This window comes from Oreochromis aureus, linkage group 3, assembly GCF_013358895.1.
Source record: "Oreochromis aureus strain Israel breed Guangdong linkage group 3, ZZ_aureus, whole genome shotgun sequence".
In the NCBI taxonomy this organism is placed as follows: Eukaryota; Metazoa; Chordata; class Actinopteri; order Cichliformes; family Cichlidae; genus Oreochromis; species Oreochromis aureus.
This window is the reverse complement of record NC_052944.1, coordinates 37,633,051-37,660,639: the sequence shown is the minus strand read 5'-3', so window position 1 is coordinate 37,660,639 and position 27,589 is coordinate 37,633,051. Positions and strand designations below refer to the sequence as shown.

Genomic DNA, 27,589 nt, shown 5'->3' with positions numbered 1-27,589 from the left:
TTGAACCTCAGCAGGTCATCTTGACCATGTCAACATGTCCAAATACAACTGCTGGCATATTATCAGCTGATTAGATATTTGTGTTACCAAGAAGTCAAAAGGGTTTAATGAAATGGCCTCTAACTGCTAAACTAGGGCACTGTCTATAAATGAAGATTTGTAATTAGGTAATTTAATTACTGTTAATGTTTTATATAAAAAATATCCTTACAAAAAATATTAAGTTTTTACAAGTCGTCAATACCTCTGTAACAACAGTATATTTTACAGATATAGCAATAAAAATTGCTACCATCAATGTGAGCACAGTAGCCCCATCTGCTGGTGAAATAATATAGAAGCTTTATACAAACTTTGCCCTTTCAGCTGCTCCCTTTATGCCTAAGGGGTCACCACGCGTGTGGATCTGATATACTGTGGTGTTATAAATTCACAGGTTCACTAATTACAAATGATATAAAACTTCTTTTTAGTAAGAAATGTTGATGTCTCTTTATAATAATTATGATATAGGAAAACACAGTTGTAAGAAAATCCCCCTGACTTGTGTACATCTGCTTTAGAGGAACAGTGACTCTACCTTGAATCCTGGGTATCCCGGTGAGCCTGGGATGCCTGGACGTCCTTTGGGTCCCTGGGTGGAAGAAAAAAAATTAATCTAAATTTAACATACTGTACAGGTTTACAGACTAATGGCTATCATGCCGTGCAGCAGGGGTGTCTGTATTGACAATAATATATATATTTTGTCATGAGTTAGAAAATAAGAGGATGCAGTAACTACTAAGTTTCCTATAGATATTATGAGGTTATCTGAAGTGTACTTGGAAGTGTGTACTGTATTTTTTCTTGGTTTTTGTGGGACTTTTTGGTTGTGACTGCACATGAATATGATTATTAACATGGAGTAAGGGCAACAAATGTGTTGCTCTTTTCTTCTATGATAGACCATCAATTACATTTTTTACATGAAACCCCAATTCACTAAATAAAGGTTAAATTATATTTATTTAAAAGAAAACAACAAATTTCCATTTGGCTCTGGTTAAAACAACATTTCCAACATTTTTCTATGTTCTATGTAGGAAAGAACATGTGTTTAATATAAGAGGACAACTGTGGGAATGAAGGCAAAGAAACAATTACTTTCACCCGTAAGCCAGCTGAGTATTTTCTGTGGCACATAAATAATGTGAGCACTATTGCTCTGTGCTTACAGTCTTACAAACCCTACCTGCAGTCCTGGAACACCGGGAGGTCCGTTAAGCCCTGGAGCGCCCTGCTTGGCGGAAACACAAACAACACCCACCACAGAAGAAGAAGAAGAGGAAATGGTGAGAGGAGTTTCCCTCACAAAGGGAAATAAGGAAGGAATTTCAAACAGTAATGTCACTAAATGCAGTACAACTGAAGCCAAAAAGCACAGAGTCTTACTCTGCTCCCGGGGTATCCAGGAATGCCCTTTTCTCCATATTCTCCAGGATAGCCAAAGGGTCCCTGTGATTAAGCAACAAAAAGGAAGATCTCCTGAGTCAAAATTTCTCCTAAAATACATCTTGCATGGTGGGCATGAAATAAAAAATAAACAAGCAAACAGTTTGAATACTTACAGGTAGGCCAGGTATTCCAGGGTATCCTTTAATTCCCTTTGGACCGGGGTCACCCTTTGAGAGAGGTAACGAGAGAGCAAAGTAAACAACAGCAAAAAATACATCCTTGTTACGCACTCCATCCCCATTTGTTGTTGTTTCATTCATTGCTTTTAATAGATCATGGATCCTGTTCACGTACGGTTTCTTCTTTGCACAATAGAGCTTTAACCAGCATTTTGTGGATGGATTTGTAGAAGTGTTCCTGAGCCCATGCAGTGATTTTCATGACTGAATCTTTCCTGTTTTTAATGCCGCGCCGTCTGAGCGCCCAGAGATCGCAGACAACCAATAGGAACTTTTGGATTCCTCCAGATTCTCCAAATCTTTTGATATTATGAACTGTAGATGACGACACATTTTAAGTATTTATAATTTTATATTGAAGCACATTATTCTGAAATTATTCCACAATTTGCAAATTGTTGAACCTCTGCCCATCTTTACTTCTGAGAGGCTCTTTTTATATCCAATCATGTTACTCACCTTTTGCCAGTTAACAATTTTTCTCAAAATTACGCATTTTCTCAGTTATTCATAAAATATTTGCAAATCATTGCATTCAGTTCTTATCTAGAGTACATTTAAAGCGTCGCAATTTTGGGGATAAGTGGGGTTGTATTTACTTGTGCTAAAATCAGCATCGTCTGTGACAGTCATAATTTGTTGGACAGTCAAGTAGATGTACTCCTCTTGTTGAAATGCATGCAGCACTGTTGTGCCTCAAGTCTGCTGCATGTAATTTAATAGCACTGACTGTTAGTCCCGCCCTACTTTACTGTTTTGATGAAGTGGAATTAAAGATGTCATTTTTTCACATCTTTTTCCTTCTATTTGTCTCTTATTCACAGAGCCTGAGGTTTATTATTTTGACCTTCCAGCTGTGAAACTTTTACTGACTCAGGCATGCAAAAGGTCTTATAAAAGTCTGGAGCTCACTGAGGTCTCAGAGCAAGAGCTACCAAAAGAAAGGATTGTCATTATCGTGAGGTATGTCAGGAAGTAGCTGGTTTAATCCTGCTTCAGTCTGATAAAAACAACACCTTGCTAAGAAAACGCTCTCGTGCAGCTCGTCATTTAACAGCTTAATGTGGCTGCTGCTGTCTGTTTAGACCCTGAAGCACGAACATGGGGTGATTTGCACCCACACGGTGAGTAAATATCACTCTGTGGTATTTCCCAGGGGAATTCATATGCTCAAAAGGTATATAGTCAGCTGGTCACCTTCACCCTTCAAAATTTTTTGTTGTTGTTGTTTATCTATCCTACTGTTTTCAGTGATGCAGGGAGACTGTGACCTCCCTGGAAAAGGATCACATTTCCCAGGAAAAAGTTTCCATTTTTCTTTTCTTTTTTTCTCTTTGATACATTTTTTTTGAAAAGGGGAAATAAAAGCAGAGTACTTAGATTTTGCCGTCCATTTTTCTACTTTTTTTTGGGAAGCATGTTTTAACTGATTTATTATATCAGGGGAAATGTTCCCCGACATTAGCGATAGTGTTACAAAACTAGATGTTAGTGCTGTGAGTTTAAATGCATTCAATATAAAGCTGCAGCATTAGTATAGTGTTGGTTTTTAACTTTCCGAGTGGCCATAGGCTCAGACCCTGCTTATATTGATCAGCCGCGCTGGAGCGTGCTTTGGTTGCATGAAGCAAAAACAATATGTGTTGGGCAAACAGAGAGCTCGCTTTTCAAGAAATCTGCCAGATGATCATCACGCTCATGTGGCAATAATTAAAAATCTACTTTTCTCAATGACACATGGACATAACAGGAAGTCTTGGTTTGGATATGTGTCGGTTACACCAGAAAAAATGTCCATCTCTCTGATTCATATAGAAGTGATCCTGGGAGAAAAGTATATGTTCTTTTCTATAATTTGAGTGAAGCATACAAGTTTACCAACACATGATGGTGTCGATCACTTTCAGGCTGTTGCCACCATTAAAATGACTTTTTTATGTTCGAAACTGATTTTGTGTCAGTGAAATAAAACACTAACTATGACTTGTGTTTCCCAACAAACCTGCATTCCTTTGTCTCCTTTGGGAAAACCCACAAACTCCACAACGCCATTGATCATTGGCTGGCCGGGGTCACCAGGCAAGCCCATGTCGCCCTGGATGCGGTGACCAAGGAAGAAAGAGCTGTTTACGCTGACGAAGCGCGGGGAAGAACAACCCCAGCTTTTGGAACGTTTAGGGGAAGAGAGGGCAGACTGTCAACTGGAGGATGGACGGCATGAGGCCGCGCAGGAAGCGGCTGAAGAGAGCGCAGACCGAGGAGAGGAGCGAGGAGCTTTATGGATGAGGATGAAGAGAGGCTGGTGTTTTTTTTTACAACTTTAATCCTATTTACAGAAACTTTGAAGGAAGTTCAGACAGTAATAGTCAGATTAAATTTTAACTAAACAGATATGAGTGCTATGACTTCTTGTCTGTACTCAAGATGTGTCAGTCTGTGTCATGTGTTTGAAAGCTACCAAAAAATTAACTTTTTATCCAACGGGAAGCTTTAAGATCAATAGTTTGAACTTGAAAGCTCAGACATGCTGACTTTTTAACATTAAATTTATAACAGCAACTTTTCACTAGGGTCCCTTTTGCCGTGTTCACTAGACTGCAGTTTAATGCATAAACGTTATAAGCCTCAAACACATTGCACAATGACACACATCCCAAGGAAGAAAAACTCTTTTATCCAAACACTTTTCACAATAAGAGCTTCCTAGTTTTGGTGCAGAGCAATTTTTACTGAACCTAAACTAAATCAGTGGTTTTCCAGCACCTTTAATACCACAGTTTGGCTCTCACACTCACAGTCTGCAGCAGCTGTGTTGCTTTCATTATTTTATTACAGCTGTAAAACAAATATGGGATAAATACTGTATTTCTTTAATTATCTTAATAAAAAAAAATCAGGTTGGCTTAAAAATGTAAATGATTTTTTCCTCCAAATTCTGATTAAAGCTGCATGACTGCTGCTCTCTGTGAGTCTGGACAGTGATGACCGACCTCTCCCCCACCTCTCCCCGTGTCTCCTCACGTCCTCCCTCATCTCCTTGTTTCCTCCCTCCAGCACGTCCTCCTCTCTGAGGTTTGTAAGGTTTGCTGCAATCACTGCTCCTCTTCTTTATTAGACCTTTGACCTGCTTACTGCTGCATCGTTGCACTTCTTTTGTTTGGTTACTTTCTGCAGTGAAACCCCCACCACATCCTTGCGTGTGTTTTTGTGTGTCTGTTGTGTTAGCTCAAAAACCTTCGCTCCTTCCCTTCCTTTGCTGTGTTACCTTATCTCCTTTGTAGATAGTGAGTGTTTTTGGGCCGCTTAGCGACGTGTCGCCGGGACTACCCCTGGGTCCGGGAAGACCCACGTCACCCTAGAGTCCGAAATACACACGAAACACACTGTTAGCCAATCAGGAGACGCGAAGAGAAGAGGAGGGGAAATGAAGAAAGGAAGGAGAGAAGGTGAGAGGAAAAGGAGAGAATGGGAGGATTATTTTAGTGAAGCAAAGGTGAGAAAGATGGCATCAGCACCTTGAAAAATCACATTAAATTATATTCACTGAGCAGAGCAGATGTGGACTCTCAGTACTGTGTGCAGCAGAGTAGCATCAGAGCTGAGCAGATGCAACTAATGACCTCAGTTTTCTTTTTTCAAAGTTAATCTAACCTGCTGTTATGCATATAAATGTGCACACAGTCGATAAGGGACATCAGTCCTTATATTGAAACTAGTTCTTTTTAAAGCTTTGTACTTCTTCAGGCGAGAAGGTGAGACCTGCAAAATCTGCACGCTGCACAACATGAGATGTATCACTCCTCCTGTTTTCCACCTGGAGACAGCGTTTACACTGCAGTCTGCCTTTGGTGGCAACTGTGACATTTAGCTGTCGCATCATTGTTCTGACACACAAAGCAAAACTATCCACTACACTACACACGAACTACACACTCCAAACACACTAAACGTCACAAATCTCTCACATCTCAAAACTTGCTCTCTCTCGCCGTCACTCCCAAAACTTTCCCCTCTTCCCAAACACCTAAATGCCATGTTGCCATATCATCTTTTGATTGGTCGACATGGTAAATGTTTCCACCAATAGGAAAGGGGTGTTTTTTGTTTGCTTTTCTTTCTTTTTTTTAAACAGCGAGTGCCTGCTAGCCCTGTTCTTAGACAGTAAACATGACGATCGTATTCAGAAAAAAATATTGCGTGTATTTTTTTTTATCATGACTTTGGTTTTACGTGGCCTATCAACACAATGTAAAAACTGATAGATAGTTTGAACTGAAGTCCCCACTTTTAATACAAAAATGGAGACTCAGGCTTGTCTTGGGTTGACATAGATAGCATCTTGTTGCTATGACTACTTTTCTTTCTCAGCCAATCAGCAGCACTCGTGTGATCCCCCCTCCCTTTAGTAACATCGTTATTCCCATCACTGCTCATTTCTAATTTTATCCATTCTGGACACTTTCACAATGAAAACTTTAACATCTTCAGCTCGACCTCCTGTTCTTTTGTCTTACACCATTTCATTTTCTCTTTCCCACTTGTGGCTATCCTTCTGTCACAAATCACCTCTGACACTCGTCTCCACCCACTCCCACTTGCCTGCACTCTCTTCTTCACCTCTCTTGTGCACTGCTCTCCCTCTCATTCACAGACATGTACTCTGTCCTACTAACAGTGTCATCTGCAAACATTGTAGTCCGCAGAAACTCCTGCCTTACAGTTGGACTCTATTCTGTCATATAAATTTGCTGCATTTTTTAAATGGTGACGCTGGTGGAGCAAAAGAAAAAGGAGGCAAAAAAGAGGGTAAAATATAGAAATAAGGCTCAAAAATAGATCATAGAAGGTAAAGGGATAATAGTTGTGATAGGAGATAAAAAAGAAGAAAGCTTAGTGACACTTTATATATTATAGTCAGCGTATAAAATTTCAAGGCCAGAATTAAAGGGACAAATACACATGCTGCACATTTTTTTACTGAAAAAAAGTATAATTCAATCCTAAAATTGCATCTCATCAGGCTAGAGAAGATCCAGCTGTTTCCACATTCACTTCATCCCTGATTCTATCCTTGCTCAGTCTCTACGGGTTTTGGTTGATCACAGCATGCGTGCAGTGTGTGAGGAAGATGAATGTTAGTAGCACCTGTACCATTTGTTCAGGCGGGTGTGTGGATTGATGAGCGGGTGGTGAATAAGAAGTCAAGGAGTGGGAGAATGACCTACAAGTCTCAGCAATCATCACCAGAGGCCTGATGTGGTCAAGATGGGAAAATAAAATCATACAGGAAGCAGGAGCGAGTGATTGCAGCACCCAGTTACACCCCACAGATTACAGTCCTCCAGAGTGACAACTCAGAAATTTAAACTGGTAAATGTCCAGGGTGGGATAGACTCACATAAAGTCAGCTGGGATTGGCTCCAGCCCACTCGCAAATCTGAACTGGAGAGGTGTTTTTGAAACTGGGTGGATGGGGCAAATTTTGGGTGAATTATGGTGAGAAATCTCTGAGCTGTCATTCAACAATAAAGAAACCAGTCCGTGAAGCCACTGGACGTCTGACAAACTCCCCGATCTAAAGAAAATAAAATAAATTGCCAAAATAATTGAACTTGGAGATGAGCTGGTCAGGATTAAGCTGAGCGATCTGTCTTAGGGAGTCTGCGTTTGTCTCAGTGGCAGCACGGATCACATGAAGAACAAACCAGACCGAAACAAGTAGAGGCTCATGTGATTGTTTTTATCATTCAGGAAACAGATGCAAAAATCAGTCCAACACATGTGTCAAGAAGAGGATGGAGAGAGGAGGAAGGTGGAGGGATGTGGGAATGGGTGGGGTTAAAAGGAGAAGGATGGAGGGATGCAATGGACGGAAGAAGTGCAGCTGTGGAGCCACCACCAAAATGTTAACATGCACGGCATTAAATCAATGAACTTTAGTGTCATTCAAGCCGACATGCACCACACACACACACACACACACACACACACACACACACACACACACACACACACACACACACACACACACAGAGCACTTAAAGCCTGCTGTTGTCATTAGTGACTGTAGAGCAGTGATTGCCAAAGTGTCAGTTGGGGCCCCCTGGTGGACTTTGCAGGTACTGCAGGCATGCCACAGTAATACTGTGCACAGTTCCTGATTCTATCATGAATATGAAATTATTTACTAACAAACAAAGTGAATTAAAGATGAATTTTCTGGCTTTTAAGGGGCCACAACACTTTCCACTTTGGGAATGGCTGCTTTACAAAACAACGTGAAACGGTCTTCATGTAGTGCTGGTTAAAGAACGTTTTTCACCAACATAATGACTTAAATCAGAGCTCTGCTTTAATAGCAGTTTATTATTAGCATTTGTGTCCCCATGAGGTTAAAAACAAGTTTTTTCTCCAACAAATAGATTTTTTTCCTAGACAGTCCTTTTGAATGACCATTATCTAAACCTCTAGTCCTTTAATTTAAGCACCTGACCCCTGACTTCACTTTACTGGAAAGAAACTGGGGGCAGACATTTATATACATCTTATAGTGATGCTTCCATCAACAAATAAATGTAACTTAGTATAAATTCTAAAAGGAATCAAAGCTATCTCCTGTGTGCCCCCTGCATGCCCTCACTGCTGATTTCCTGTTTTTCCCTTCTGTGACACTAGACTACATCCTAAGCTTAAACATAGACTGTATAGAAAAGATGCATGAGTCACAGGCTTATTTTTTCTGCAGTCAAATGTGTTTAGCGAGCAGTGGACGTTTTGCTGACTTGTCTTTCACACCTTAAAGCACACCCTTCTTTATACTGTGCTGTTAATCTTTTTCTTAATTTTTTTTTTCCGAATGCTCCCTGTAGGGGTCCGCCTCCACCTCACCCTATCCCTCCATCCTCCTCTGCCACACCAAACATCTGCATCCCCACCTTCACTAGAGCCACACATCTTCCCTGAAGTCTTCCTCTTGTCCTCCTGACTGGCAGCTCCATCTTCACTGTTCTTCAACAATCCCTCCTCTGCACGTATCCAAACCATCTCAGCCTTGCCTCTCTTTAACCGTCTTCAAGCTGCTCAGCCTGAGCTGTTCCTCTGATGCACTCATTTCTAATTCTGTCCAATCTGCTCACTCTTCTGTTTTACTCTGAGTAGGAATCTAACTTATAAAACATGCTGTCCTGTTTTGCAGATAAAACCATACAAAATAAACACATAGTTACACTGTGGCAAACTTTAGACGCAGAATACTTTGCTTCCATATTTGTAGCATAAAGGGAGCACAACCATGGTTCCTCTTCGCTGTCTTATGCCTGTGTGATGAATGAATCACTGCCAAGAGCAGCGTCAGCAGTGCTGCTCGTGTACGTGTGACTTAATTTTATGAATCTGTTGTGAGCTCTGTGGTTTACAGCGTACCTTGTCTCCTTTCTCTCCTTGATATCCGTCACTACGGCTCCCCTAAAAACAAAAAAGGTTAACATGTACTTCTGGAAAACAATGAGAGAATAAGAGAGGCTACTCGATTGATTAACCAAAAGGCAGCCATTTGTCTAAATTCAAAGAAATGATATATGTCCCTTTAGTGTACCATTATACTTACCATTGGCCCTGGGGGACCGGGAGGACCTGGTAGGCCCTATAAACAGGACAAAGAGTCAGACTAAGCTTCATAAAGTTAAAGATAAATAAACCTACATTCTGGCTTTAATGTGACTGGAACAAACTTATCACAGGGTTTGCAGATGATACCACTTTTAAGCTAAAAAAAAGTGCAACTAATATCTCTAATTTTTACACTGTTACATAAAACCTAAATGCCTGCGTGCACAGAACTTTTATGAACGTAAGATATTTAATAAAGCAATATTAAAGCAATCGTCACACAAGGTAGTAGAACAGTTTTTCCTTCATAATCACTGCATTCAGCATACTGCAAATTAGACATTAATTAAACAAAGAAAAAGAAAAGTGAAGGTGTGGATGCAGGGATCAGTCTGAGGAAGAGGAAACAGATAAATGAGTTTACATACTGGGTATCCTTCAGGTCCTTCAGGACCAGGAAAACCGACTGGACCATAAGGACCTTGTAAACCCTGCAGACATAAAACATTAACATTGTGTAACATTATTTTAGATCACACATTGCTAACATCCAGTGCATATTTTACAGAGCTCAGTCGTACTACTTTGCATTAAATATTTATGTTGTTGAGTGAAATAGTGAAAGAAAATCTTACAGGTGGGCCAGGGGGTCCTGGGGGACCTGGGGGACCCCGTGTACCCTAGATGAGTGCAATAAAGAAAAGAGCAAACAATAAATAAGATGCACCAACACCTCCACACACATGGCAGAACACAATCTTGTGGGAGAATTATCTTTGTGAAAATATTAGTAACATTTGCTTCACTTTTCCACACCTTCAGTTGTCCTACTGAAATGAAGTTTATTCAGATAACCAATCAAAAAACAAATATTAAGTGGTTTTGCTGCTAAATGAGAGGACTTCCTTTTCTTCTAATCCATAGCTTCCCTATAAGGAGATTGTGACTGTATGTATAAAGATGATGGGATGGGGGATTAAGGAGGAAGGAAGAAAAGATGAAGGAATTAAAGATTTGTCCAACCTAATACAACAAAATGAGAGTAATGGAAGTGGAAAAGTAAAGGTTTTGCAATATTTTGATACTGCAAACAACTTAACTGCCTTGGTTAAAGAGATCAACCTGTGAGCAGCATTAGTGTGCGTGAGTGGGAGCTTACATCGTTATCCGAGACGAATACGGGCTCTCCTTTCTGACCCTTGGGCCCAGTCGGCCCCTGTTGGAGACAAACACAACATCAGTATCTCTGTCTCTGTATGTAAATATAATATTCTAAGTACTGGTATATGTGAGATTAAAAATATGTCAGGTGAATGAAACAGGATGTCTTTCCGTACAGGAAATCCACGGGCGCCAGGGATTCCAGTCCCAAAGCCGGGATCTCCAGGATCTCCTCTGGTCCCATTACAGCCGTCCAGTCCCGGTGGTCCTCTGCTGCCCGGCTGACCAGGGTGACCCTGCACAGCGAAGGATAATAAGGACATGACGACAAATTATAATTTGACCTCTCATTAGAATATTTACATTTCCATGATCATTTTTTTCTATATTCCTGCACTTTTTACACAATATCATCTGGAATTTGTTAATGTGAAGCTGAATAAATGAATAAAAAGGACGAGGAAGAGAAAAAAATCAGAAAAAAATCTTGATGTTATCTTTAATGTCAAGAAACCTCATTAAGGAAATTAATGAATACCGTTTGCATCTGTTTACTTACAGGCACGCCATCACTTCCTTGGAATCCAGGCACTCCCATTGGTCCCTGCAAAGATAATAAATACTTTAAATATAAAATAACTTTAAATGGAGACACCTTGTGGGCAAAACATGCCACTGCCTGTTGGTGTAGAAAATCTGAATGTACATTGTTTGCATGAAGGTTTATAATTAGCAAATTGGGATATTATTAAAAAAAATTATTTGCTAATTAGTTATATACAGTATGTGCATACATCATGGATTTTTTCATTAGGTACGCCTTGCTGATACTGGACTGGTCCATATTTTGCTTTCAGAACAGCTTTAATTCTTCATGGCACAGATTCAATAATGTGTCGAAAACATTTCTCAGAGATTTTGTTCTCAGATTATTCTGTAAACTCCAGAGATGCTTGTGTGAGAAAATCCCTGCAGTTTCTGAAACAGTCAGATGAAACCGTTCAAAGTCACTTAGATCACCTTTCCTTCCATATTCTGAAGCCCAGTTTGAACTTTAACATGTCTACACGCCACGTGGAGTTGTGATTAGCTCATTAAATGTTTGCATTAACTTAGATATTTTGCAGTAGATGTATTTAACCCTCTATAGCCAAACCTGTTGCTGGCATCAGACAGGTGTCTTGCACATTTTTTTTTAAAACATCTGTAACTCCAGTAACTCCTGAATGTTTTGCTAAATTAAAAGAATTCCAACGGTTCTTGAAAGCAGCGACTCTGCACATGTCAGTGATATTCGGGTCATTACGGTGGGAAGGTTGGTTGAGAGAAGAGAAAGTGAGTGAGTGTGATGCAGCTCTACAGAAAACAAACATTTGAATGTGGGTTAATTTTACTTTGTTTTTTTTATTATTTTGTTTTTTCTGTGTTGCTTTCTGTGTTATTCGTTGAGATTTGGATGTGTAGCCCGACCAGGGATTACCATGATGACATCACTGGAAAAGAACAGAATTGATGCTTTCAGGAACTTTCAGGTTTTTTTGATTGTGCCAGTGTTTCCTTTGATCTAAAAGTCTGACCTAAAACGAGCCCTCCCATCGGTTTTAATGGGTTAACAAGGTGGCCACTGAGTGAACGAATCGCATTTAATGGGAAAAACAAATTATAACCAATGCAAAGATCTGAAGCACCCACTTTGTCTCCCTTTGGGCCCGACGGTCCTTTCAGTCCAAGGTGGCCCTTCTCTCCTTTTGGCCCAGAAGGCCCAAGGACCCCACGTGGCCCATCCTGTCCAGACGGTCCAACTTCACCGAGAGGTCCTGGACGACCCTGAGAGCAAAGAGAAGACATGATCACTGTTCACCAAACTGAAAGCAGAAAAACATAGACTGTATATAAAAGACGTCACTGCAGATGCTCAGTTAACATCTGAGTGTGGCTCACATGTAGTGCATGAAGTAACACATGTACATGTGGTCTTAGTAGAGGCACAGCTATTGTAGGTTCACATTCAGTTAGAGAATACAAAGAAATTACAGTAAAATTAATGAAAAATACTTTTTAGTCTTGAAAGAGCCAAAAATCCACTATGTTGTCTAAATGACTCACACAGCTCACAGGTGCACTGCTCAGTCATGACCACAGGAGGGCAGCATAAACACAAGAAATGCTAACAGGTGCATCTACTTCAGGCAAACACACACACATTCTCACAGCACCCAGAAGTACTGACAGCCTCCCATTAGCTCACATTTTAAGCAGTCTGACCGGATAAGGAGAGAGGGGAAATAAATGGAGGGAGAAGTGGGCAGAGAGTGGGACAGATGTTTTTGAGGGTTTAACTTCACAGCTAAAAAAGCTAACAGAGGCCATTTAAGCCCTTGTTATTATGTGACTGCCACAGGAAAAAACCCAACAAAAACATAAATTCAGTATGAAAACAAAATCCATAGTAAGTTTGTCTTCTATCATAAACTGAAATAAGAGTGCAGTTTTTACATGCAAACAATGCATGTAAAAGAATGCAGCGACATGCAAAGAAAGGGGCTCGTAAACTCATAAATAAATAATAGATTTAAATTTCCTTGAGAATATAAACTACTGCTGCAGATCTACATGTACAAGACAATCATACATATATTTATAGCGATGTTTATGAAGGATGAGACACTTTCCAACTGCTTTCTACCAGATTTATAGCTGGAATTTAACCTAATGTGGCGTGAATTAACAGACGGGGTAATATGCCACAGAGTGTAAATGTATGGACAGTAGTGCACACCCTTAATTACACACATAGAAAAGGGTCACATCCCTGTATTATTTCCATGCACACATAAATAGATAAATGAAGATAATGATCTCCTGCAGAGCGGGTCCTGTTTGTACAGACAGAGTCGCTCTTCCTGCAGATAGAAATGCATTTCACCAAACCAGATCAGAGCCACACATACATACAGAAGGTCAAACACAGTCCTACATATAAACACTCTTTAGGATTTAATCCAAACTACAGGATGAATCAGGCGTATACAGCATCTGGACTGTTTAGATAAAGACTTAAACTCCTTCTTTAGACTGTCTAAACTGTACAGAAACAGCATGTGTTAGGAGCTTAAGTGGTCGTAAAATAAATCATCTCTTATCCATATATATGACGTAGTAAGTAACGACTTCTTCAAGAGGTTCCTAAACATGAAGTGAACAAGCACACAAGTTATATTAGCCTATGAGAAAATGCCGTCTTAATAAAAGCGTATTTCTCTCCTTAAAACCTTATATCAGTGCAAACTAGAATGACTGTATTAGTGTATTGTATAACTATATTATACGATAAATGCTTGTCAGGTGCTGCTAATCAAAAGCACTTGATTATCTGATCGCCCAGAAGTGTGATCGCCTCTATAAAATCAGACGTCTTGGCAGTTTGCCGGTCTGGAGCATACAGGAGTGTGGAGGATAGACAGCAGTAATAATCTCAGATGAATAATTGTTGCTGCCCATTAATCTGGGAATGGCTATAAGGCAAAAATGCATGTGAATAAACCACCAGCCTTCACCAGAATGGCTTAGAAAGAAAAGAGTCAAAGTGTTGCAATGGTCCAGTCAAAGTCCAGATCTGAACTTTGCTGAAATGCTGTGGTGGGACCTTAAGAGAGCTGTGCATAAACAAAGGCTTGCAAACCTCAACGGACTGAAACAAAGTTGTTAAGAGGAGTGGGCCAAAATTCCACAACAACAATGTGAGCCACTCATAAAGCCATGGGGGAAACAAGTGATTCAAATTAATGCTGCTAAACGAGCTAAGCTACTGAATCATATGGTGTACATAGTTTTTCACACTGCTTCTGCAGTTTGGCCTAATTTTTGCTACATAAACAATAACACAGTGTAACACATCGTGAGTTGTTGTTCACTTGAGGTTGTATTTACTGAGTTTTGGAACCTGCTAAGGACCAGATGTTATTTTATTATGTCCTCATGTGTAAAACCTTGGAATTCAAAGTGGGTGTACTTGCCTGTTTGTGTTTAATGGGAACTTTTCAACTTTAATGACAGTAATTAAATAAATCAGATTAATATCAGTGCGTTTTTAATGTGTGGCAGCGAAACACCGGCTAGGAGAATTTTACTGTAAGTTTACAGGTAAAAACACATTTACAGGGTTTTCACTTAAACACTGTAAATGTGTTTGTCTTTTTAAGTGACAGTGATGCCAGACTGGCCTTTGTCACACTGTCTTACCTGAGCTCTCAGCTCTTTTTCCAGCCCACATGGCCTCAGGGCAGGCAGGTAGTGCTTAATGACAGGGCTGTGCCAGCCTGCCTGAGTTGTCTGGCCCACAGTTCACACTCACACCTGGTTTCACCCAGGAAAAATATGCAGGGATCCCACAGGGAGTTGCTTTCTTTTACGCCTCTCCTTCCATCTCTCATTCCTCCATCACTCCTTGTTTAAACAACTGCTAGTTGTATATAGTATTTGTATTTCTATTTTATTCTATTGTATATAGTATTTTATTTTATTTTATTGTATTTTATTGCATTCCAGTGTTTTCTAATTTCTGCTACATAACTTTGCACTTTTGCTGTAACAAAACAAATTTCCCACCTGTGGGACTAATAAAGGTAAAAAAAAAAATATATATATATATATATATATACATCATTTCTTCTCCTGCTTTCTTTTTGGTTCTCCAATCCTCTTCACCTTCCACCAACTTCCTACTCCTTAATCTCTGACCTGTCTTCCTCCTAGCTGTCATCACAGTTTAAGCAACATAAACCTATAAATGTCTTAGCAGACCTCCAAGCACTGGCTAAAGTATCTCTTTGTTTATCTAAAGCTCAACAGGTCATGGGGTCACCTCGTCCAAAGGCTCCGCCGTCTTTTTAGTTTCTATTTTCAGGTCACGGGTCACTTTCAAAGCGTCGGCAGCATCGTCTGTCTGGCCTTACATAAAAGGTAGGAGGTGAAGAGTTGGTTAAGGTGAAAAGATGATCTGGTGTCAGTTAGTGAACAGTGTTTTTTCTGCCTCAACAAAAAAAGACGTTTACAAGCTTGTAAAATAACCAACAATTGCTAAAAACGGCTTCAAAAACGAAACCTCTGAAAGTCTGAGCTGTTTATTGTTCTTGACTCTTTGAGGGAGGTTCTGAGGGTTTAAGGAATCTCTGTGTATTCCCTAACATGGTAGGGGGAAGAGAAGAGATGAAACAAGAAGGAGGGTGAAAACCCCCCATAAAAAACAGTTACATGTAGTTTTAAATAACATCCAGACTGTTTAATTTGCCATAAATTTAAGGGTGCTCTAAAATTGACCAGAGGAAAAGGGGATTAGAATGAGTCTTTTCAACTCAACTTTATTTATATTGTAAGGTAAAAATCCTTACAATATAATAATAGAGGGAAAACCACAACAATTAGACAACCCCCTATGAGCCAACAGTCGGTGACAGTGGGAAGGAAAAGCTTCCTTTTAACAGGAAGAAACCTCTGGCAGACCCAGGCTCAGGGAGGGGCATCCATCTGCAAGTGACTGGTTAGGGGTGAGGGGATGAAGACAAGAAAATAGACACTCTGTGTAAGACAGCCTAATTTAAAAGTAGAGTGGGTGTCTGTCTCCTTAATCCAAACTGGGAGCTGGTTCCATAGAAAAGGGGCCTGAAAGTTGAAGACTCTGCCTCCCATTCTACTTTTAAATATCCTAGGAAGCACAAATAAGCCTGCAGTCTGAGACCAAAGTGCTCATGTGGTCTAGTATGAGTCTTTAATATAAAATGGGGCCTGATTATTCAAGACCTTGTATGTGAGGAGCAGGATTTTAAATTCAATTCTGAATTCAAAAAAGAACCAATGAGGGGGAAAGCCAATATGGGAGAAATCTACTCTCCCAATGAATGACTGTTCAAATAACTGTCCGGGCTTGCTTCTACAAGGACGTTGGTGCTAGGTATAGACTGTACAGTGGGTCCAAGTGAAGGAGAACAGGCCTCACTAGGTCACAGCTTTATTTCTGTTCAAAAACAGCTTCTTGATGCATCTGGAAACAGAGCTGAAAGCTGGAGATGAATCAGCTAGAGCGCTGCAAGTAAATTAACAACCCATCCATGCACTGAGTGTTTCTTCTTTCCTCACCTTATTTCACTCTCTAAGTGTTTAAACAGCACTCTGCATTTAATTATTAGTTATTTTTAATCTCTGGCTCTCTTCTTGTCTGACTTTGCTGTCTGATTGTTGGGGTCTTCTCCGTATTACCTCACAAAATAAATCGAGAACTGTTGTTGTGATTTGGTGCTATATAAATAAGATTGAATTAAGCTGAATTTGTTGAAAAAGTAGTTAAATGTCTTTTAATTATGAATGTTTCTAGCTCTGCTTTTTCTAGACATGGAGACAAATTTTATCGTTGATCTTTCCCCCTGCCAGCATCTCCCTGAGTCCCGACACCGTCTCATTCGCCAGTTGGCATCCCTGTCTGTTTTCATGCCATCCCGTCGGGTCTCCGCCCGGCTCTTCCAGACCTTCCATCCTCATCACCTTCCAGCAGACTGGTCAGTTTGTAGGCCCAAATCCCTATGAGCATAATGGGCACAATGGACCCTATTCTGGCCCACTAAGCTCGCTGGACTTGCTGCTCCCATCGAGCCTACCTCACTTCCTGATAGAGAAGAGTGCTTGGACAGACAGATTCTAGCCAACATTCGTGTGAAAACCATTGTGTGTGTATGTGTGCTTTTTATGAACACACGCGCATGCAAACACGAACACACGCCCTCGGGCTCTTGGAGGGTTTATCCGCACACATTGTTCTGTGAGCCGGTTGTGCTATGGGGAAGATTTTAGCTGTCACACCGCATGCTCACTTGGGGATGATGATGGGCAAAAGATGAGGCAAGGGGTGGGCAAATGATAGGTCTTTGGGTGCAAGTTTAATCAGCAAACCAGTCTGATAACCCAATTATGGTTGGAGCCAAATGAATCGGCAGAACCTCAAACGCCTTTGCCAAAAAGGCAGAGTGACAATACAGGCTGAAAGGACGGGACTTTTGATGCTGTTAAAGGTGAAACAACTGAAAACACTAACCAGCAAAAAGTCTTCAGCTCCCACACTCCGTCCATTTAAAATTACAGAGAAAAGGGATAGAGGGAAATCCTCCTTAGATGGGAAAGTTTGGGTTAGGCCTCCTGTATTCACTAATGGTCCGACTGCAAACCTAAACACCTCGTTTATCCCAGGCATGTTATCTTGCTCCAGATGATTGAGGATAAAACAACCCCAGAAAGAAAGTGAAAGTAAGCCCATTTAAGACTAAACACATGGTTTCTCAGCTACTCTTCCAGCAACTTGACCTTTTTACACTTGTTTCCCAGAAAACAGTTCGGTGACCTGGTATTTATGTATGTATGGCTGTGAAAGTTGTCTTTCCATAAACATAAAAAAATGACCCAGCTGACCTGGGCAAGCACCTGAAAACTTTTAACACTTTGAATAAACTGCTGAAAAACATCCAAACATTTTCAGTTGCTCCAAAACTCATCCCGAGTGGCTCCAAGCCTCTGCGCGGCTTCCAGATGTTTTTCTTTGGGTGACATCGGACCAAACATTCAAGTGTTTCATTTCAAATCAATATAAACAGCATATAAGCTCATGGTACATTTCTGTTTATTGCTGACATAAATAAAGCAACAAAGCTTAAAAACTGTGAGATATTTCTTTAGCTTCTCCTTCATTAACTGCTTGGCAGAAATAATGTACTGTTTTGTCAATTTGCCCTACTTTCCAAAACCCTGAAGATTTTTAGTTCACAAGTGAAAACAGCACAGCCGAGAGACTTGTCAGTGAGCCCCAACAACCTCTGATCACTTGGAAAAGATGCGTATTCCCTAATTGGTTGATTGCTGGCTGTCACTGGGTAAAACTGGTTGCAAAGAGATACACTTCACAAATACAGATATATGGTGTTCTACAAAACACCTCCTTTTGATTGTATTGGTTGCTGCCAGACTCCTGCAGTTTCCCAAAATTTGCATGGAAAACTCGACTGTCTGCAAATACTTGCCAACTACTCACCAAGCGGTACTGTAACATGAAAAATTGCTGCAGAAATAGCCGATGCCTTCAGTGTAAAAGTAGTACCTTACCGCCGTAGCCAACTTGGTTCAAAGATTGTACATTGCTTTTGGTTTGCACTCCCCTTCTGTTAGTTTTACTACTGCTTAGCAAGTAGTTGGCAAGTGTTTGGAAACAGGTTGGCAACTTGCATGCAAACTATGGGTGACTGCAGCTAGCGACCAAAGTAATTGCAGGGGAGCTTTTGGTGCAGTACTGTATCCCTCTTTGTGACCATTCTTATTGTTAGCAAGCTCTAACAATCAGTCACTAATATAGAACATGCACCAGTGTGTAGGCCTATATGACTGTAGCTCACATTATCTAGCGATGGTTTCCAAATGCTTGAAAAAACAACAGTAGCTTGATTAACTAAATCCCAATGCTCTCATGATAAAACCTGTGTATTAGCGTTTGATGCACATGTGTGGGCATATCATGTAATTTCACTTCACTTCAATAAACAGCTGAAACTGTTTTCTTTTTTTCTATTTCATGCCACTTCATTTTACAGACTTGCATTTCTTTCTTTGTTTTCAGTCCATCTTTGTTTCTTTTGGTTTTTATACCTGAAACAAGTTTCTTCGCAAACTTAAATTTTTATTTTGGGTAAAGAAACAAAGTGTTTTCAGATATTTTATCAGTTTCCCTTGTGATATAAACATAAAATAGCTTCTTTCACCGTTTATACTTTAGGTATAAAATATTACAGCCAAACTATCATTGAATGTAAGTTAATAAAATGGTAGCCAAAGTTTACTGATTCTGGTTTGCAGTGAAGCTCGCTGCATCAAACCTTCTAATATTTCCTGGTGGAGCTGGATTGTTCATTTTCAACACACTGTATGGTTTTCATACTCCATAAGGCAGATTCCTACACCTCCGCTCACAATTGACTTCTCTGGTTTTGGTGATGGCTGCCATTACACACACAACCTGTTCTCTCTTTTCACCCAGGTGCTTACCCCACCAATAAATACCCTATTACTGGTCAGTGGACGATGCCATAAATTTGTGGAGTTTTCTCAGCTGTTGTCCAGGAAGTGAGCAACTTCCCATTTGTTATTTAAATGCAAACTACTATGAAACAAGAAAGACTAAAACATGAGGTAAAAGTTTCAGAATAGGTTTTTACAGCTGTATATATAGAATACAGCCTTTTATCCCCTGGTCTTAGAAACTTTAAGTAAGTGGTATAACTGCAGCTAAGGCAACATTACACTCCCATGCGTCCACCCTGAAAGTTAGCCCACAGTGATGACAACTGCTCAGAGCAAACAGCACATGTAATTGGCATGCACAACTCATCTAAACCTTTAAAACCTCTAAACCACTGCTCAAGTATTGTGGATAATCATGTTTGGCTTAAAAACTAATTACAGTAATCAGTGTTGAATTATCTGGTAGGTTGAGACAAATGGAAAATGAAAGAAGAGGAATTTTGTGCTTAAATACTTCAGATCACTGCAGTATTGCAGTTGCAATAAGCTAAAGTGGATAACAGTAATCCTGTTCTGAGAAAATAGTCTCAACTACACCCATTTCTCATGATACCATCTTATTTTGACCTTCGTGCTACATTACATTTTAAACATAAACCATCACAGTGGCGTTTCGGCATCAGTTAACCCCTTAATGCCTGGTGTGTCATATTTGATACATTCAGGGTTTTTTGCCAGTTTTTGGGACTTCAACATCATCAGTGTGAATTTTTCCCCCTGAAAAACTTAAATAAATTGCACAATACATTTTTAAGCAATTTAAAAAACTGATTAGCAAATATAATACAAAATAAATGTCATATATGGAAATTGAAATGTGATTAATTTAAAAAATTACAATTAAAAACAATTAAAAAAAATTAAACAAAAGAAAGTTAAATAAACACTATTTTCAAAAAAGTCACATTTTCTGGCAATTATTTCATGATTCGGGCTTTAAAGGGTTAAAAAAAAGAGTTAAAAAGGAAATGTTAAAAAGCATCCTGCAAAGATACAAAATATGGATGAAAATGTTACAAACTGTAAGCAACAAATGAATCCTGATATATCAGCAAAGGCAAGACAAGTTATACCAGTCAAATATCCCAAAACTAAAGGTGGATTACCTACGAGTGGAAAAGATGTCAGCTTCCCTGTTTTATTTAGGAGAATGTTTCATGAATTTGAACATTTGAGCAAGTTTCTGTTTAAATTATAAGTAATTTCATGGAAAATATATTTTTTTAAGTAATAAATGTGTTTTCCACACTGCAATGTTAAGTGAACATGAGGAGTTAAGGTTGCAAACCCCTAACGGCGTTAAGTATTGAGTATCAGTTAAAACAAATGAATGTTGATAATGTCATTTTTGGCATCACAAAGTAAATGCTGTCCTGTCGCGGCAGATGGCCCCGCCCCTCCCAGAGCCTGGTTCTGTTGGAGGTTTCTTCCTGTTTAAAGGGAGTTTTTCCTTCCCACTGTCGCCAAGTGCTTGTTCAAAGGAAGGGGTCTGCATGTTGGGATGTTTTCTCTATTACTGTAGGCTTTTTACCTTACAATATCAAGTGCCTTGAGGTGACTGTTGTTGTAATTTGGTGCTACATAAATGAAATTTAATTGAATTGAACTGAATTTTTGGCTATGGGATGCCAAACAAGTCTAAAGCTTGATCAAAACAAGACATCCCTCCACACCGGCTGGCCTCAGCGCTGTGCACTTGGTCATATCGAATGATCCAACTCGCTAGAAACAACCAGACTTTTACTTTGAAGGAATTTTCAATTCCCCTTTACAGAGGCTCTTAATTATGTGAATTAGGAGTTAAGGAATTAAGTGAGTCCTCATGGTTTAGATTCCTTCTAGTCCTTACAACATACCAGAAAGTTGCAGAAGAAGGGAACGAGATTGGTTTACACATGGGGATAAAGGCAACCAACTAAAATCCAGTCAAGCCTGTCACATGTCTCCACGTGGATTATAAAGCACCTTATTTTCCTTAACTTCAAATGCGTAATATGTCCATATGTCTACTCTGCTCTTCCAGGGAGCACAACAGCTTCCTTCCCTCCCTCCCTGTTTTTCAGCGGCAGATCAAAATGTAGGCATCTACCCTTACTGCACAAAGAGATCACTTCTGATTGGATCAGCTCCAAACTGCCTTTCTACACAATTAATTCATTAGTTCTAATTAAATGTCACATTTTCATCTCGTTTTAAATTGTTGAATAAAGTGTCAGTATATTTCATCATAGTTTTCATGATGTGGGTTTCCACTGGCGGGGCACCTCTGGTAGGTGTGATGCGTAGGTGGTCCACTATGTTCGTCCATAGGCTGTTTGCTGTTTCTTGTTTGGTTAAGCTTTTGAATTGTTCGGCTCGCCTCAGATTAAAAGTGTGCATGACAAAAAAGCTGAGGCGTATCCTTGTGTGAAGACGAGCTCCATCCAGCTGTATTTAGTTAGGCTGGGACTGAGATTCCTGCAGAGCTTTCTGCTAATGTGCATATTTTCTATATCAGAGTGTATCTGTGTGTGTCTCCATCAGCGGTGCGGGACACATCTCCACGTATCTCCTCTCTGCTCCTTCAAAACAAGAGCCCTAAGAGGAGAAACAACAGCAGAGGCCCCTCTACTCCCATGCGATACCATCTGACGCCCACCCAAAGTGCAGCGAGGAGTCAGTGAGGTCTAAATCAAAGCAGCAAAAGCAACATATTCGCCTTTAATCGTGCTTATTTTAAAGCAGCACTCAATGTATGAGACATGCAGTGTGAGCGGATTAAGAAATACCACACACATGCTCAGACATAATTGCACATTCTGTATTTCTGGGTGACAGATTTTCGTCTTGCCCTTTAAGTTTATGAGGTTCTGCATGTCTAACAGAGTTTATGCTTAACAAGAAGGGCACGGCAGCTCTGCTGAAGAGAATAAAATGTCGTAAATGACAGTTTGCATTTATGTGGAATTGTCATAAAACAACTTTGCTGTCATCACTTTAAATCACAAGAGCCTATAAAATCAGTAATAATCAGGTTTGCACATTCCTGCGCGTGTTGACCTTTGTTTGAGTGTGTTTGTGTGCTTAGACTTAGATCGCCCAAGTATTTAATTCCTACTCTGTACAGAAAAGGCAGCAGTGAGGATAAACTATGGAGATCTGGCCTCTGGATCTTTTACTCAACGCTTATTTTTTTATTCAGTTTAATTCTTTAATTTTGTTTGAGTTAAATAAATAAGATTGCAGCTAGTTAGACATATAAGTCTAAAAACTAGCAAAAATGTAACTTTTTGGCACTAATAAGTATCCAATGAGACACATTAAAAGTAATGTACGAATAATTTTGAATTAGGAAAAGATATTCATGTACAGTAGCTGCAAATGCAAACTATATATTTACTTAAATTATTAAACAGTATTACACTGTAGCTCCAAACACATGTGCCCATACTTAATTTAAACTGAAGAAGTTGTATACATTTATATGAGTTCTTACAGTTTAATTACTGAATTAACTGTGCTGTTTGTCTGCATATCGCATGCACAGTTTCTTGTTTCCCACAGTAATGTGTACCTGAAATGTGAAATATTTCTCCAATGGCAAGCACAAAGACTTGTGGGACGGTCGATGTTTACCATAAAAATCCTTACTTTAGTCGTGCTGTGATGATTCTTTCAGGCTTGATGTTTAGACTGTGATTCGTCCATATAAGTAACGTGGTTTCCAGTGTTTGGGTGGCCACTGTAAAGATTTGTCTTATAGCAGACTGTAACTGAGACTGCTGTAGTCATTCATTGTAGCTTCGGTCAGTGTTCAGGTTAAGAGTTGTTGTTCCACGCAGAGTGCTCCTGTAACTGTGCGGTGTATGGGGCACAGAAACACAACACAAACTGAGCTCTTTGTCTTTGTCTAATAAATAATGTTAATATTGAGTACAAGTGTTGTTAACACCCAGAGCAGTCTTCTATTTTTGTTTTTGTAATAAATTTTGCTTAAATAAAGTTGTTTTAAGTTGATGTAAAATGTATTTAAAATGACGTATGACTCATTTACTTTGATATTCTACACTGGGTTCTTCTCTTTTATCTTTTTTGCACACTTAAAATAAGCAACTTAATAAAACTCAACTCTCTTCATTCGGCATTACTTCATTTAAAATCAGCTTGTCTAACTTTAAGCACAAACATAACTTATGTACACACAATATAACTCTGCTGCACTTGATTTTTTAATCAACACTAACATGAACGTTGCTATGAGAAATTTAACACGACACTGGAACACATGAACGTTTTCCATCTGGTAGGCTGTATATTTTGCAGAACTACCAAGTGTAACAAGAACCATCCTTTTTACTTTAGCTGTGACAGGTGCACCGACTTGCACAAGAACACTTCAGTATACCCTCTCTTACACTGTGGTAAATTTCAGTTCCTGAACATGCCATATGAGGGCAGTAGAGTGCACTGAGATATGCACCGGCAGGACTTTGATAAAGAAGGTCTTTAAACCTTTTGTCCAAGTCTCTGTCTTTAAGATTTAACACGAAACAACGATAATAAAATATTCAAAGGCTGAAGAAGATGATGAGATGAAGAAGGAGTGACAGAAAACAGGCTGAAGTAGCTTTTTTGAACACACACACGAAAACACGCTCACACACACTTGTCTCTGTGTGTCTGAGTCTGTGATCCTGGTGCCCCTGACCTTCTGGTCTTTTCTAGTCTTTGTGTTGGCTATGACCTTTGACCTTTCTTAGAGTAAAGGCTGCCTCTTCTTGGGGAGTGGAGGGGCTATGAGTGTCAGGTGTTCGTGTGTTTGAATAAAGTGATTCAGGGCGAGACGCAGGTTCAAAGCTCTCATTTCAACTCCGACTGACAGACGAGTAAGGCGGGGTTTTGTACGTTGAGATATTCTGGACAATGGGAGCCAAAATGGCCCCTCTACCACTATTTTACAAGTGTGTGTGTGTGTGTGTGTGTGTGTAAGATGAAGCCTAAACAAACCCCACCAGCATACTTTAACTGGTGGACTTCCTGAAGCGGGAACCTGATAAAATATCAGACTGGGGCCCAGGAGCATGTGTGTGTGGGAAGATGTTTGTATGACAGGCCACCGCTGATAAGTCGTTCCTATACATCACTATATATGTCGCACACACATACCTGAGATTTAAACACGCATGTACCACTATCAGCTACACTTGTGCACAAGCCCTCAGTCGGGGACGTGCACGCAAACTTAATAATCTTTAGCTAGCAAGAGCGAGCGAGAGAGTCTGGAGATTGAACGATAAAAACAGAAAAGCAAGAGATCAAAGTTATCATTCATGCTTTTCTCATTCTGTTGCAAACACCGATTATCTCTGTGTGTGTTTCCCCTCTCGCCTCTCTTTTCTTAAAGAGCATTCTTAAAGAGTTATGGGGAAATCATGGTTCAGGAGTGGTAGCGTGTTTTACAGTTCGTTGGCAGTCCGTGGACCGCGATGTGTACTTTTATTGCTGCATTTCTTTGATGTTTAAGTTTTTTTCACACTTCTGCCATTCCCGGGGAGTTCTGCTGTCACTGCCCGCTTGTCAACCAATCAGCATTCGACAAACGCTCGGCGGTCATTCACGTCAAGCAATAAGCTGTTGCCGTGCTCTCCATAGCTAGCTGATGAACCAACAAGTGCACATGCAAAAGTAGTCGACACAGTAACTGTATCACATGTTTTTGATATTCCTGCCACCTGACAACAGACCTCTCTGGATCCAAAGTTTTAGTTTGTTGATAGTATTTTTTCCTCTTTGTATTGCCACAGATCAGGCTACAGTGAAAGGAAACAAAGATCCTCTCCTCTCTTTATCAAACAGTGAACTTCAGTGCACTCTCTCTCAAGTATTTTACTTCTTCCTTTTCCAGTGGTTTGAAATAAAATCAACACCACTGTCGTTGCCCTTTCTTTTTTAACCTCTCATGACACCATCTCTCTGTGGCAGTGACAGAAAACTTAATACATTTTGAAACTGTTATTTCTCTGCTAATTCCTCCTCCTTTGTTTAGGGATTACGAACAAACAGTCTGACCAGTGTGTCCTTATCTTTTCTAAAGGTAAAGGAACTCAGCGGGCCTTTCATCGAGCGGCCTCATAGGGGATTCATCCTACCGTGACACACATCCACTATCCCTTTGCCTTCATCTCACTTTAGCTGAGGTAGACGCTCTACCTTCCTCTCCATTCATCCTTTATCCCTGCGCCCTTTTTGTTGTCTGTCTCCATGCGAGACAGAGAATGTGTCTGTTTCCTTTCTCCTGAACAGAGTTTCAAATTTGGCAAAGTCTGTCAGGACTGTCAGACACTGAAAGACAAATTCATTTTATCCACCTTGAAGCAAAAATTTTTGCATGTTAGAGGCATCAAATAAGCACATCTGACAGGCTTGGCAAGCCAACTGCATAAAAAAACAAATACATCCATCATTTAAAGTTGCATCATGCCCATCCTTAAAACTGATAACTGGAATCACCTGTTAATAACTGCAGATAAAAGGATAACGATTGAGAAATGATACCGTATCTGCCAACCTTTTCTATGCCATCAATTAAAGGGCTTATCTAGCAAGTGTGCATGCAGCTTACGCTACTGTTACTAACATTTACAAGCTGCTGACAGGAAAATTTGCAAAATAGACACATCTGCACTGGGAAGGTAGTTCTTGAGAACCTCTAACACTATGTAATCGTTGCTACATGTACAACCAATTCACTTAAAGAGCAAGACCGAACTAACCAGCACGATTATGGCACAAATCACACACATATGTACTTGAGTCAACGCTGAGATCTCACCTCATTAGGTTAGATCAGGGGTGTCAAACGTGAGGCAATTTCATATGTCAGTCACTAACGGTTTGTCGGTATGTGGGAGTCGAATCTTCTCAAACTTCCAGGCCTTAAACCTCATGTGTGTTCTCACTAGTCGTAGTAAATCCATAAAAATAAGGATTTATGGAAATACTGAATAAAAACTTGCTTTCTTGAAATAGACTACATTTACAGTTTAGAATTTAAAATGACCTAAAATAAACTAGATACAAAGTGTCTTCAAGCTTCTTGCTTGAAGCCATTCACACTACACAGAATAATTAAGCAATAAACAATTAAACAGAAATGTTTTTTCTGTTTTTTGTAACAGTTACAGTTAAAAAACTGGACAGTCTGGGCAATGAGCTACCAGAACTTTCTCTGTAATTTTAAACATTTATGTCTTTTTATTTATTGATTCCTTGTTGTGGGTATGAAACTTCAAAGAACGATAAGTTTGTTGAGCTTAACGGTTTTAGTCATTACTTTTTTTGGCTTGTTTTTTGTTTTGGGGGGATAATGTTAGTAAAGTCATCTCATCTCATGCTGATGCATTGCAAAAATGCATCAGCTGAGATGTTCATTGCAAAAATGAACATCTCAGCTTGTGCTGCATCACTTCTGAGCATCAGTCTCTTTGCAAGATTCCTCATTTAGGGTAAATAACCCTTCTTTAATAAATTCAGTCACCCGGCTGCAGATAGGAGGTGGCTGGACCTGACTGTAGCACCAATGAGACACCTTTAACAGCATAAGTCTTTGCAGTCTTAATCTTGAGTGAGCCACTCACTCCCAGTGTTAATTCCCAAATTGCAGCTGACGGTGTGAAGAGCTTCACTCCAGCACGACACAGAAAATGTTGAGCTGACCCCGCTGGACACTCGGCAAAATCAGGAAGTCTTTTTCCGTCTGTCTCTGTTTCTGATCAGCACAGACGAAGACCTGACAAAATTAAATAAAACACATAAGCACACAAAAGCCCAACCAAACCATCCTGTCGTCCCCAGCGCTGCCCTTTGACCCTCGAGGTTCACCCAGTTGGAGAGGATGTTTTTGGACTTAATAGATCCAACCTGACAGATGTTAAATCCACAGAACAAAAAAACATCGCAGAAGCATGTGAACACAAGATTTCAAACACTTCTGCTCTGTATCATCTCAGAGCCTCAGGACTTTTTAAGTGGAAGAAAAACTGAAGCCCTCGGGC

The 27,589-nt window shown here is 39.9% G+C and overlaps 1 protein-coding gene across 5 annotated transcripts in view; it reads right to left on the bottom strand.

Moving 5' to 3' along the window:
- Nucleotides 1-27,589, bottom strand: part of col4a6 (collagen, type IV, alpha 6) — a 141,939-nt gene that overhangs the window by 24,801 nt on the left and 89,549 nt on the right. For 3 of the 5 annotated variants that reach the window (XM_039610140.1, XM_039610143.1, XM_039610144.1), the window contains exons 5-17: nt 12,138-12,272; nt 11,005-11,049; nt 10,622-10,741; nt 10,444-10,500; nt 9,920-9,964; nt 9,713-9,775; nt 9,283-9,318; nt 9,099-9,140; nt 3,679-3,771; nt 1,611-1,664; nt 1,435-1,497; nt 1,235-1,279; nt 581-634 (exon numbers count right to left, since the gene is read on the bottom strand). In XM_039610140.1, the coding sequence (XP_039466074.1) occupies nt 581-634; nt 1,235-1,279; nt 1,435-1,497; nt 1,611-1,664; nt 3,679-3,771; nt 9,099-9,140; nt 9,283-9,318; nt 9,713-9,775; nt 9,920-9,964; nt 10,444-10,500; nt 10,622-10,741; nt 11,005-11,049; nt 12,138-12,272 (852 nt within the window). Of the gene's footprint in view, nt 1-580; nt 635-1,234; nt 1,280-1,434; nt 1,498-1,610; nt 1,665-3,678; nt 3,772-4,941; nt 5,032-8,611; nt 8,690-9,098; nt 9,141-9,282; nt 9,319-9,712; nt 9,776-9,919; nt 9,965-10,443; nt 10,501-10,621; nt 10,742-11,004; nt 11,050-12,137; nt 12,273-27,589 lie in introns of those variants that run through there. The other 2 variants (XM_039610141.1, XM_039610145.1) reach the window with 2 other exon arrangements.